The sequence below is a fragment of the Corvus brachyrhynchos genome, unplaced genomic scaffold (assembly GCF_000691975.1).
Source record: "Corvus brachyrhynchos isolate BGI_N302 unplaced genomic scaffold, ASM69197v1 scaffold115, whole genome shotgun sequence".
NCBI classification, from domain to species: Eukaryota; Metazoa; Chordata; class Aves; order Passeriformes; family Corvidae; genus Corvus; species Corvus brachyrhynchos.
Window position 1 is genome coordinate 1,814,607 of NW_008239553.1, and position 12,862 is coordinate 1,827,468.

Genomic DNA, 12,862 nt, shown 5'->3' on the forward strand with positions numbered 1-12,862 from the left:
TTTCCCTACCATCTCTTTTGAACAACCTTATATAAAGAGTTGTAGTTGCACAGCACCCACTTGAGGGCATCTTACTGCTGTGTAAACTGTCGGACTTCTAGAACTTTATTTAGCTTGCAAAGTAGGATACTACATACCTTTTTCTTCTTCTCTCTCTTTTCTTCTTTTTCTTTTTCTTTTTTTACACTATACATTATCTGGTTGAAGAATAGGAACTGAGAGTACTGTCACACCACTTCTTCCTAGGAGTGCAGTTACTTTAGATAGATATTAGAGTCACTTTTGATAGTGTGTCCCTCCCATACTTTTTTCTGGAATACCTTCTTCATTTCAATAAACTCAAAAAACTAAATGAAATGGCAGTAAACATCTCAATTTTAACTTAGTCTATCCAAAAAAAAAAAAAATCTGATGCATTTAGGAGAACTTCTGAATAACAGTGAGTGTACCTGCAGCATCTTTTATTTGTTGAGAGTCATGCTTGAGACACCAGTGGAAAACAACACATGGGTGTAGTAGGATGTCCATTTCCACGCTTTTAAATTCAACATCCTGTGATTTATTTTGTGGGAGAAATTGCACTGCTTTGAAGCTTTACATGCTGGGCCATCATAAGGTGGTATCAGTGAAGGAATTTGTAGTAATTAGTTTGGTTTTCTTTTCCTAGCAACACCAAAAAAACTTCTGTCTCTCCTGGCATTTTCAGTTTCTGGTGCATACATTCATGGTTTTTGACAAAGTAAATATAAATAAAATCAGTACAACCTAATTAACTTGGTGAATGCCTGTATGTAGCTATGTGTCTTAAAGGCATTTCCTTTTTCTTAATAACTCATTGCACTGTTATTCTTCTAACAGCTGTCTTTTTTTATTGTCTGTCTGTGTTTCAGCAAATGCCAGATGTGAATGTAACGTGGGATGGGGAAGCCTGCAGGCGGCTGCAGTCCATTGACATCTCCATTGCCGTGGCAACGGACCGAGGGCTCATTACGCCAATTATAAAAGATGTTGCTGCCAAGGGAATAAAGGAAATTGCTGCCTCTGCAAAGGTAGGTCTGAAAAGTGCAGCAGGCTGAGGAATACAGCAGCTGTATCGCTTTCTGTAGCAGAAAATGTAGCGTGACCCAGATACACATCACTAATAACAAAGGCAGTGGATCTAAAGCAGTTTCAGCATTACTTATACTTCAAAATTCGTATTAATTTTGCAACTCTCTTCATTTTTAGTTAACAATAATATCATGTTATTTAGTTGAATAGTGGCTAGACTGCTTGAAAAATAAACCTGTACAGACTTTTGCAATTCAATATAATAGTATTTCTTTAATCCTCAAGAGAAAGCTACTTAATGCTATATCTTTAGTATTTCCAGTCTTGGGCTTTGAGATTTTGGTTTTTTGGTGTTTTTTCCCTTTCCCAGAAAATTTCTTGTGTCTGCTTTTTTTACTCTCTTTGCAGTTATATTATCAAACATATTTCTGTCTGCATTTTTTTCAATATGCAGTTCAATTAAGGATGTAACATTAAACTCCTCAGACTAATGAGCAGTATTTTGCATAGACCAGGTGCCAGTCAGAGTGATATGTGGCAGTTGTTGCCAGATAAAGGAGTGGTTTTTGGCAGGTAAAAGTACAAGGAATGGTGAAATGTCCCAACACAGGCCTTTTTTTTGTCATTTAACAAGTGCTAATCAAAAGCCTGCAGCATCTGAAGAATGCAATGGAAGCAGCTCCTAGGGCATAAAACTGTCCCCAAACTAGACACCACTACACTTTGTAAATCCTTGCCTTTTGCAAAAAACTACAGAAATCATAATGGTCTGTGCTAACAGAGGGGAACAGCCAACAAAGTTGTAGCAGAGAAAGATGGGTCATGCCACAAAACATTCATAAATGGGTGTTTTCAAGGTTTTTCCAGTCCATATTGCTTACTTTATGCTGGATGTGTTGTGAAAACAATTCCTCTCACTAGTTGAGGAGGAAGGCCAGCTGAGATGGTTCTGGGGTTAGTGATAGAATGCCAAGAATAAAAGCATTGTTTAATGTTGGGCTTTCATTATCGTCCCCAATACTGTGCAGTATTGCAAACCTCTGCTACCACAAATCAATGTCCTGCAGTTCCCGTGATGGAAATGCAGGCTTGTGTTACATTCGGTGGGGTGATGATAGTGAGCATTCCCCTTGCCTTTCCAACGGAATGTGTGTGACACAGGTCACACTGCTCCCTCTAAAAGACACTGGGTTACGTAGATTGCAGGTGTCCACACCAACATCATTTTGCTTTTCAGCTTCCTCACTGAATTACTGAAATAAATACATACCTGACATGCACATACACACTGTAACTGCAGCTGCTCCTCTATCAGTCTTCCTGTAGTTTGGCAGGCGCTTTCTTTGTGTAATTGCTGATATATCCCCTTCTGCTGTAGGATAATTTTTAACTTCTTTCCAGGTCATGTGCATCCAGGCACCATATTTTCATTCAAATAATGCAATTGCACAAATGCATCACGCTTATATTGACCCTGTTGTGTGAATGCTGTTCCCATGGCTATTGTCTTCTGGTTCACCAATTACTCAGAGATGAATAAAAGCCTAAATTAAAGCTCAGTGTATCCTTGTAACTTTGACATGCTTATTATAAATGTTAAAGTTTTGTACAACTCTGTGATCTTATCTTGGAACATAGCATGAACTTCTTGGGCTGTATTTGAACATTTCTTCTGTTGAATTTTAAAGAAAAGTCTCACAAATGAAATGGAGATCACAGAAGGAGTGGCCTTAAAGGCACCCTTCAAAAGGTAGTTGAATGTTTAGCTGGAAGAAATACATTCTATCTGGTAGAAAGTTCTGAAATGGTACATGTCAGTTTCTTTAAACAAATATTTCTTTAAACAGGAAAACTGTGAACTTACCACTATTTTGCTAGACAATCTAAAAACACCAGGGAGAATGGTGGTTCCATTGTAAAACCTGGAACAATATTTGTAAGGTGAGAGAACAGCTTTTATTGAACAGCCAATATTGGTAGGAAAATGAAGTTTTGTGCCCTAGTCTCTCTGCCAAATCACTGCAGATACAACAAAAGTGTTGCTGAAGTGCTTCCCTAAATTCAAAAGCAGGTGACTTTTGCTGACTTAATGTCTGTATGGTACTTAAAATGTCTTACTGAAAAAAAAAAAAGAATTAGTCTATTACAACACACTAATTTCTTTCTTTTCTCTGCCTGTTTTCTTCTTTCATTTTCTTCAGGCTCTAGCAAAGAAGGCTAGAGATGGAAAACTGTTACCAGAAGAGTACCAGGGAGGATCTTTCAGGTAAATACAGCATGGGTTCAGAACTGTTTTATCCTCAGCTATTCCACTGTCTTTTAATGCATTGCTTTTAAAATCTTGCTCTGTTTAGGATGAAACTCCATGTGATGATTCTGAGGGCCAAAACTAGACTGTTTTGTATCAGGGGGAAACAATTACCTTGGTGAACCAGGTGAAATGAACCAAGTTCATTTCATCTGTACTTGGCACTGGGGATGCCACACCTTGACTCCAGTGTTCAGTTTTGGCCAATCCCCACAAGAAAGGCATTGAGGTGCTGGAGCGTGTCCAGAGAAGGGCAATGATGCTGGAGAAGGGTCTGGAGCACAAGTCTTGTGAGGAATAGCTGAGGAAACTGGGATTGTTTAGTCTGGAGAAAAGGAGGCTCAGGGGGACCTTATCACTGTTCTCTTTCTGCCTGAAAGGAGTGTAGTTATAGCGAGATGTGGGTTGGTTTATTCTCCTAGATAATAAGAGGAGGAAAGGAAATGGCCTCAAATTGCACCAGGGGAAGTTTAGATTGGATATTAGGAAAAAAAACATGAAATGGATTGACAAGCATTGGAACAGGCTGTCCAGGGAAGTGGTTGAGTCACCATCCCTGGAAGTGTTCAAAAAGCAGGTGGATGTGACACTTAAGGACATGGTGTAGTGGTGAACATGGTGGTAGTGCTGTCTGATGGTTGGAATTGATCTTAGAAGTCTTTTCCACCCTTAATGGTTCTGTGATTCTCTGATGCCAGCACTGGATGCAGCACTCCAGGTGGAGTCTCAGAGTAGCAGAGTAGAGGGGCAGAATTACTGCCCTTGACCTGCTGGCCACACCACTTTTGATGCAGCCCAGGATATGGTTTGCTTCCTGAGCTGCAAGTGTGCACTGCTGCCTCAGGACCTGCTTTTCATCCACCAGCACCCCCAAGTCCATCTCAGAAGGGCTGCTCTTGATTGGTTCATCCCCCAGCCTGTGTTGATATTGGGGGTTGCTCTGGCCCTGGTGCAGCACCTTCCAATTGGCCTTGTTGAATCTCAGGAGCCCAATTCTTGAGCCTGTCTGGGTCCCTCTGGATGGCATCCCATCCCTCAGGTTTGTCAGCAGCACCACTCAGCTTGGTGCAGATTTGTTGAGGGTATACTTGAACCCTTTGTCAGTGTCACTGCTGAAGACATGAAACAGCACTGTCCCAGTACGGCCCCGTGAGGGACACAACTTGGTACAAATGTCCATCAATAGGTTTCCCAGAGAGGTGGTGGATGCCCCATCCCAGAAACATTCAAAGTCAGGTTGGACAGGGCTCTGAATGGCCTGATCTAGTTGAAGAAGCTTGTTGCAGTGGAAGCTGGACTAGATGACCTTTAAAAGTCCCTTCCAACCCAAGCTCTTCCATGATTCTGTGCTGTTTAATCATTTTTCTACTCTTTGCCGTAACTATAACCAGAAAGGAGGAGATGGTAGGCCAGCTTTCTCCGTAGACAACTTGTCACAAAAGAGTCCAAGCCTTTCCTAATACACCACTTCACAGGTGGTGACACGGACGGAAGTGTTTGAGGGAGAAAGGCACAATGAGGCTTTCATGTGCCTGAGTGATACTTGGATGCCCAAATTTTATCACTTACTGGATACCAGCAGCCATTGTAACTTGCAGTTGTGAAGTTCAGTCTAAAAGACATTTGACTCGGAACAGGGACAGGCAAAATATATTTAAAGATATTGCTTTACTTGCCTACTTTCTGGCTTCAGTGTGTGCAGTGCAAGAATATATTGCTGTAAAGAAATGGGACTTCTAAAAAGGTGCGTTATTTTTAATTGCAAAAATTCCAAACCCTTGAGAGTGTGAATGTACTCAACTAAAAACAGTTCATATCTATTTTTAACTTAATGGGTTTTGCCTTGGAGGGGATTTAAGTCATAGTAGTCGTTGAATATAGATAATTTCTTGTAGGGAATACGTAATTTCTGATGTTACTGAAACTCTTTTCTGTTCTATTCAGTATCTCCAATCTGGGCATGTTTGGCATCAGTGATTTCACAGCAGTCATAAACCCTCCTCAGGCCTGCATCCTCGCTGTGGGCCGAGCAAGACCAGAGCTCAAGATTGTGGAAGATGAAGAAGGGAATGAGAAACTTGAACAGCATCAACTCATGACAGTGACTCTTTCAAGCGATGGTCGAGTGGTGGATGATGAACTGGCTTCAAAGTTTCTGGAGACCTTGAAAGCCAATATAGAGAATCCAATACGACTGGCCTTAAATTAAACTTGGTGAAGATTGCTTCCTGTTTTGACAACATAGATAACTATTATATACTTAGGGTTGTTTTTCCGTAAAGAGGAGTAAATAGCTGGAGATGGACAGTTAAAAATATTTAATTTATGAATTAATGTGAAGCACTCATGCTTTTAGTCTTCTGTAATAACCAAGTTTTATACTGTAAAGCTAAAAGACTGTAAAGTTAACGTACCACAATTCTTTAAACACACAGTACCAATGGCCCGTGTTTGCATAGGAAAGTCAATCTCATCTGTAAAATAAACTCAATAAAACTTTATGAAATATAAAAGGGAATAATAGAATAATTTGGGTTGGAAGGGACCTTTAAAGGTCATTTTGTCAAGCTCCTCCTGCAGTGAGCAGGGACATCTTCTGAGCCCCATCCACCCTGACCTTGAATGTTTCCAGGGATGGGTGATCTTCTGCCTCTCTGGGGAACCTATTCCTGTTTTTCACCACCCTCATTGTAAAAATCTTCTTCCTTATATCTAGTTTGAATCTACCCACTTTCAGTTTAAAACCATCACCTCTTCTCCTACTGCAACAGGCCCTGCTAAAAAGTTTGTTCCAATGTTTCTTAGAAGCCTCCTTTAAGTATTGAAAAAAACACAAGTTAATTGTGCAAGCAGTGTTCTCATAGAGGTCCCAATATAAATGGTCAAATTTTGCTGATTAATGGTGTTCTTTGCATGGATGGAATGTAGATGTAAGTAGAAAGTGTTTCATCATCAGTGTATATTGAAATGTAACTGTGAGGCTCAAGTGCAGTGGCCTGAAGTTTAAATTAACAGAATTAGATTGGTATCTTTCTTACCTATAAATATGGAACCACATATTGCATGTAAATGTTAGGAAATAACTGTGTTTACAGGACCTTATGAGAATATAAATTGTCAGTAGAATTATGGGAGTTTGTCTTATTCTGGTTTGTGCAAGTGCTTTTTCCTAATGATTTGTAGGAATTAATTATGGCTGCAGCTCAACAAGTAAAACAGCTAATTGCAAGACAACCTTTACTTAACACTGAGTTGAGAATTTTTGCTAAATGAGTTTGCTTCTTTTCCTTCTTCTGATATCATAAATTTCATGAAGTATTAATCTGACTGTAGGGAGAGATTTTGATTAGAAGATCTAGTTTACTGTGCAGGAGTGGACATAGCTGTTCTCTATTTCCAAGAGTTTCTTCCTGATAAACCATATTAAAGATTGGGTCCTGAGGATTAATTTGCAATTTGAAATGGTTAACTTTCAGTTTTTCCAAAGCTGTTTGTCAACCTCATATTACTGTGAAAAGACCAATTTCTGGGTTGTCCTTAATGTGCAAGAAGCTCTCATTATTTGCTGAATCTGCGCTGCCCAAGAGATTCTGCAGGGCGATTCACGGTGTGATTTCCTGCTTTTCACTTGTGCACGCGTCGCTGCCGTGGTGCTGTGTGTTCCCCGGCAGCCCTCGGCCGCGCTCCCGGGGGTGAGGGCTGCGTGGCTGCTCTGCGCTGCTCCCGTTCCGCGTGGAGCGCGTTCCCTTCGTGCTTCGAGCCGCTGCTTTCCCTGCGCTCCCGGAGCCACTGCAAGGCGCTGTTGCACGTAAGTATGGCATGTGTGTCCCGTCTCACCCTTGCGGGTGCTCGCGTCCCTTGTGCTGTCCCAGCAGGCAAGGCAGCTTCTCCAGGTTAAATAAACTTTTGTAGCTTTGGAATTGGGCAAGGCTAATACAGGCTTGAATTCCAATTTCTTTACACCTGCCTGCTTGCCAGCATTGTAATTTGAGGTGGATATGATTTGTCAGTCATCAGCCTGTGAAGGAAATGTGTGGAATTCAGACAAGTGATAGCAGTCAGATCTCCTTAATTCAGAGGAAATGTACCCTTTGGCAACAACTACCACTTAAGCAGAAGTGAGACAACAAATACCTGCCCATACAGATTCAAATTTAACATTTAGTATCTTCTTGATGATTTGGGATAGGGATAATGGGTAAAATGGCCAGAAAGTGAATCATTTGTAATGGGTATGCTTACTTTTGAAGCAAATTTGTCTCAAAGTAAAATTTTCACAGTTGAAAAATTTAGCTTTTTGTGTTTTATTCTTTCAAATGTCTTCTGTCGGCCTATTCTTTACATACCAAAGCAAGAAATGCAATGAAGACATCTACTTTCTTGAGTAATTTAAAAAACCATAAAAATGAAGGAGTATACTAATATGTGCTGGAAATGTGTGCCTTTAGGATACTTACTATCTTTGTATCATTTCCCATTGCAGGAAGCATGATTAGGAAAAAAATAAAGGGTAGCTATTTGGGACTTTGTTGGCAAATCTTGAACTGTGTGTCATGCTTTAATCCCTAATTGCAATGTCAGAATATTTGACTTTTAGGTTGTTTTCTTTTTTTTTTTCCCCTGCAATCGACTCCTTATGAAATAAAATTTCTTTAATTTATCTTCCTGCTTGATGCTGTGTTCTGCACCTCAAAATACAGTTGGCCCTTTTGGCTGCCAGGGCACACTGCTGACTCATATGCAATGATGTTCTATTCTGTTTGTCCCTAAAATGTTGAAGGCATAGACAGCAGATTCCTCTAAGCCAGTGTAGCAGTTACATCCATAATTGATTAAACAGGAAAAAATCTTATAAGGTGAAAGTGTCTTTCAGCATGTTCTTAGTTAAGAATAAGTTTTAAACTTGCAACCTCTTGGGATTTCTTTGTCTGTAGTCATGCTTGAGTGAAGTAGGAAGATGTTAACAGTAGCCTGCTAGAGATGTGTAGAAACATGTTCCAAGAAATATAGAAACTTAGGATTTGGGTGAAATCACGTGTTGATTAAACTGCGGTGAAAATCATTTACTGGAAACTTGACAGGCTACTTTGCATGTTTACTTTACAAAATCTGCATCTTTCATCTGTATCAGTGAAAAAACATCATTGTTTGCTTGAACTCAGTTTGCGCTCCTTCACTTTTACGTCAATTTTGTTTTAACACATAGGTATCATGGTACCTAATTATTCAGATACAATAACCATACTGTTCTTCCCTTTCTCCATAATAATGGCCCTACCTGTCAAGTTAAACATTTGTGTCATTATGAGAAAATAACTAGCTGGAAAATTACAGACATTTCTGTTTGTTCGGTACCTGTACTAAGGAAAATGATTCATGCTACGTTAATGAATACCACTATTTATCTCCTTAAAAGATAAGAGAACAAGAGAATATTCCTTTTTATACTTTGTAAGTTTCTCTTGTGGCTTAGACCTAGATAGGAAGAAAGGGCAGCTGTGAACGTTTTTATTTCTGCTCACTGTTGTCTGAAGAATGTAGTGACTTGTTAGAGCAGCAGATCTCTCCTGCAGTTTCATTATTTTTGCATTGTCTATGTAATGTGCATTCAGCACACTATTCACTTCACTTTGCAGGGATCCAAGCAATTGAAGGATACTCTGCATTGACCTAATCATCAACTAATTCCTGTTTCAGTTGCCTATTCTAAGAAATAATTATGTTTCATTTTGCAGCTTTGGTACACTTTTAATTTCTTTTCTTTCCACGGAGGCCGTTTGCTTGTGCAGATGCTTATACTTGCTGTGTCATGTCCCAGTCTGCATCAGCAGCATGCACTGACTTTCTGGAGGTTTCAGCAGACAGCAACATGCTGTTTTCTCCTCCTTGCCTGGAGAAGAGGAACTACCACAGATCCCTGGGTTGATCAGGAAAATAACTCTTCTTACACTCTTCTGAAGTTTGAAACTTCCGGCTTACGGTGTGAATTTCAACCCGATATTCTGAGTGCAGTATGTTACTTACTTGCTCATTCTAGGAAGGAATTCTACAGCACCTTTACTATTCACTTGGAAGTACAAACAATGCACAGATTCAAATGAAAGTAACATTCAAATTCCGCCCCCCCCGCCAAGAGTATTTAGAGAGAGAACTAATTTGCAGTTACTTTGGAGTCAATTCAGAATCTAATTGGTTGTGCCCAGAGAAATTCATCTGATGTTTTAACACCTTGTGTTTCCCTGTTGACTAATATAGAGGAATTACAGATTTTTCAGGTAGGTTTGGAGTCTTTCCTCTGTCCATTCATATTTTGAACCTACAGTAACAATCACACTCTTCAAAGCAGGTGGTGTCTTACTAAAGCTCATAACAAGGGCTAATGATTCTGAGTGACTCCCAGGCTGGAGCAGAAGAAACGTTTCAGGATATGCAAAGTTATCCGAAACAATGCTCTAAGGTACCTCCTTGGCTGTTATCCATATGTATTTGTATGCCCTCTGACGGCTGCAGACAGAGGCCACAAACAGAGGCTCAAGGCCCTCTTACTGAAATGGATAATACTCATAGGAGTGATTATTGAAATTCACCTGTCAGAGCTGTCTCAAATATTATTCACATGGCTTAAATTGTAAGTGCAGTCTGAGCTGAGAGAGGCACTTTAGCCAAAGACTACATTTAAGCAGTTGCAGGAAGACATCTTTAATTTTGAAGACAATCCCTATTGTAGAGGGTAGAAAAGATGAAAGAAAGTCAAAAGAAAGTAGTCATTTGCACCTGTACTTGAACAGCATTATTTTTATGGTATTTTATCTATTTTATTCTTTATGAAGGAGTGCCTGGATTTCTTTAAGCTGTAAAGTATAAGCAGGTGATCTCTGTCTATGTAATTGTCATGGGCAAACTCTGAAGGAAATAATACTTCAAAACTTTAATATTCCATAATGCATTTAGAAAGGGAATTTTACTTCTTGGACCTCCTTTTAAAGGAACTGCATAATTCCCATGTGCACGTGCAGGCCCATGTACAATCTCTGTATGTGCAGAGATGGGCTGGTAAAGACCTTTTTCAACCATGTTTGTTAAAGCCTTTCAGGTTTGGGCTACAGGATGAACAGGGACAGGCTTCTGAATTCCCCTGCTGAGACTTCAACATTTCTGCTTTAATGTTCTTGTTTCGATGTGGTATGTACAGGTACCACACTGGGGGAGGCCTGAGAGAAACCTGCCCTGATTACATTGGAAGAGAGTAATTGCAACATCGCATCTGTTGCTCAAACATGAGTGATAAGACAGGTGCAATGATAGCTGGGAGCAAATACTCTTGGCTAAGAGAGATACCCTGAAGAATCTGTGAAGCAATCTGGGTGAGAAAGCAGCCTTCCCTTGTACCTACCTCAGTATAGTATTTTGGGGGCTGCAGAGGCAGAAAGAGTTGTCTTGTGTGTGAATAATTTGTCTGATGCACTTGAAGAGGTTTTAAGCTTTTTTTTTTGTTAAATAATAAAAAGTCTACTGACCAAGTAAAACATGCAATTGTTGCAGAGTACTTTACTTAACTTACAGATAATTCTAACAGTCCAAAAAGGGATATTCTGGAAAACATATGGTATTGGGACTGATTTAGACACAGGCTAAGCCATTATTTTTTCCTGTGCTTTTCTAAGCCTGAGTCCAGTTTAATTTTTAAGCTGTCCTCCTGTGGATGTGCACTATATACAGCTCAGTAGTGTGTCTCTGTGTATGCCATTTAAATCAAACTAGTCATGGATGGTAATTGACAATTTACTTTTAATTTCGGAATTGAGGCATCAATGCCACAGGAAATTCCATCTCTAAAATAACAACAAGCAAAACAAACAAAAAACCAACCAACCAACCAAAATCCCTCTCTTGAATAGCTATAATGCTCCACTGAGACAACAGGTTGCCTAACTAGTGACAGAAAGTGACATTAGGACAGGAAAACAGTAACTGTGGAGAACTCAGTGACAATAAAACTCTGGATTCTTGCAAACCTAAAGACTGGGCAGATGGGGAGTGTTTGTTTTGGGTTTTTTTCAGTTTTTAGATTAATTAAATGCAGAAAAATGTGGCTTGGTTAGAAGTGAAAACTTTTTTCCCATAGCAACCACAAGTTCTAATTAAAAGTTCTGGAATATGTTCTTTTGACTCTGGAAGTTTTAAGGTTTCTTCTGAAGTTCTTGTGGTATTAAAAATAATTGTTTTCATGTGGTTTGCCATTATTTTTGTGGTAATTTAGAATGCTTGGCTGGAGTTTCATAAGTGAAGAACAGATTCAACAACCATAGATTGCAATTTTCTTTGCTTGAAGTATGCAACTGCTAAGTAAGTGTTCTGAAGTAGGTGCCCCTGTCACCAATAGTAGGAAATGTAAAGATGGCCTTTTTGTAGGCTCTCAACCACGTGAGAACAATATCTAATTTTCTTTTTTCTCAATTTCCTTTTTTTTCCCCCAGTTAAAATTAGTTTCAATGTACTGAAAGAATTGAGGACCTGGTTTACCAAAACATTTATAAATACAGAATTTTTTACCAAAGTTTTTACACAATTTTACAAAATTGTGAATTATAGCTCTACATAAAAATGCTTTCATTAGAATTCCTATGGACATTCCAAAGATGTTCAATTGCACAAGTTGTGTTTCGGATGTAGATTTGTTTAAATAATAAAGTGTATGCATTAAGATTATTTTAGTACTGACCACCACTTTTAAAGTAAGAGGTCATTTATGTGTGTCAGCTGTTTAAATAATTGGAGGAATTTCTAATCTGGCAATCTGTAATCAGTTTTTACAACAATTGCAGAAAACCTTGACTCACCTCACTATGAATTCCTAAGAGCTTGCGTTATCTCTGAAATCTTTATACAAACAGACCTTTTTACAATGGAAGCATATTTGGACTTGAAAGAAATCTTCACCTTCTTTTGAAGCCTGTGAACAGTCAACTTTCTCACAAAGAGTTAAAATTTTTATGAGTTTCTGTCTATCCTTCTTTTAGTCACTGTTTTCTTGCTAATATGCAAATAGCATACAGACTTCTGAAATAAAAATAGTGCTGGGACTGTCCACAGAGGTGCCAAGAGACTGAAGAGATTAGGACAGTAGCTCCAACTATATCTTAAAAAGCTGCCTTTGGCTTTCAGTGATAATGTGAAATACCAGTGAGGAAGCCCTTTATGTTCATGTGTCTCAGGTCTCCTGGGGCTGTTCACCTCTTTCAAGTAATCAGACTGTGAGAAGACATAGAAAACAACTGACCCCACAGCAGAAAGCTGAAGCATCTCTCAAACATTTACAAGCAATCCTGGCTAAACAGGGAGGTCCCAGCTGGAATTCAGCAAAAGGTTCACCCATCTACAAAAAGGGTTGGTAGGAGGATCCAGGGAACTACATGTCAGTCAGCCTGACCTCAGTGCCAGGGAAGGTCATGGAGCAGATCATCCTAAGTGTGATCACACAGCATGTGCAGAGCAGCCTGGGGA

General features: G+C 39.4%; 1 protein-coding gene across 1 annotated transcript in view; it reads left to right on the top strand.

The window, feature by feature from the left end:
• The window catches only part of PDHX (pyruvate dehydrogenase complex component X), a 34,176-nt gene extending 26,158 nt beyond the window's left edge, over window positions 1-8,018 (top strand). Inside the window, exons 9-11 of the mRNA XM_017742222.1 lie at window positions 891-1,049; window positions 3,252-3,316; window positions 5,303-8,018. Coding sequence (XP_017597711.1) covers window positions 891-1,049; window positions 3,252-3,316; window positions 5,303-5,567 — 489 coding nt within the window. The 3' untranslated portion in view covers window positions 5,568-8,018. The remainder of the gene's footprint in view (window positions 1-890; window positions 1,050-3,251; window positions 3,317-5,302) is intronic.
• Window positions 8,019-12,862: the final 4,844 nt, after the last annotated feature.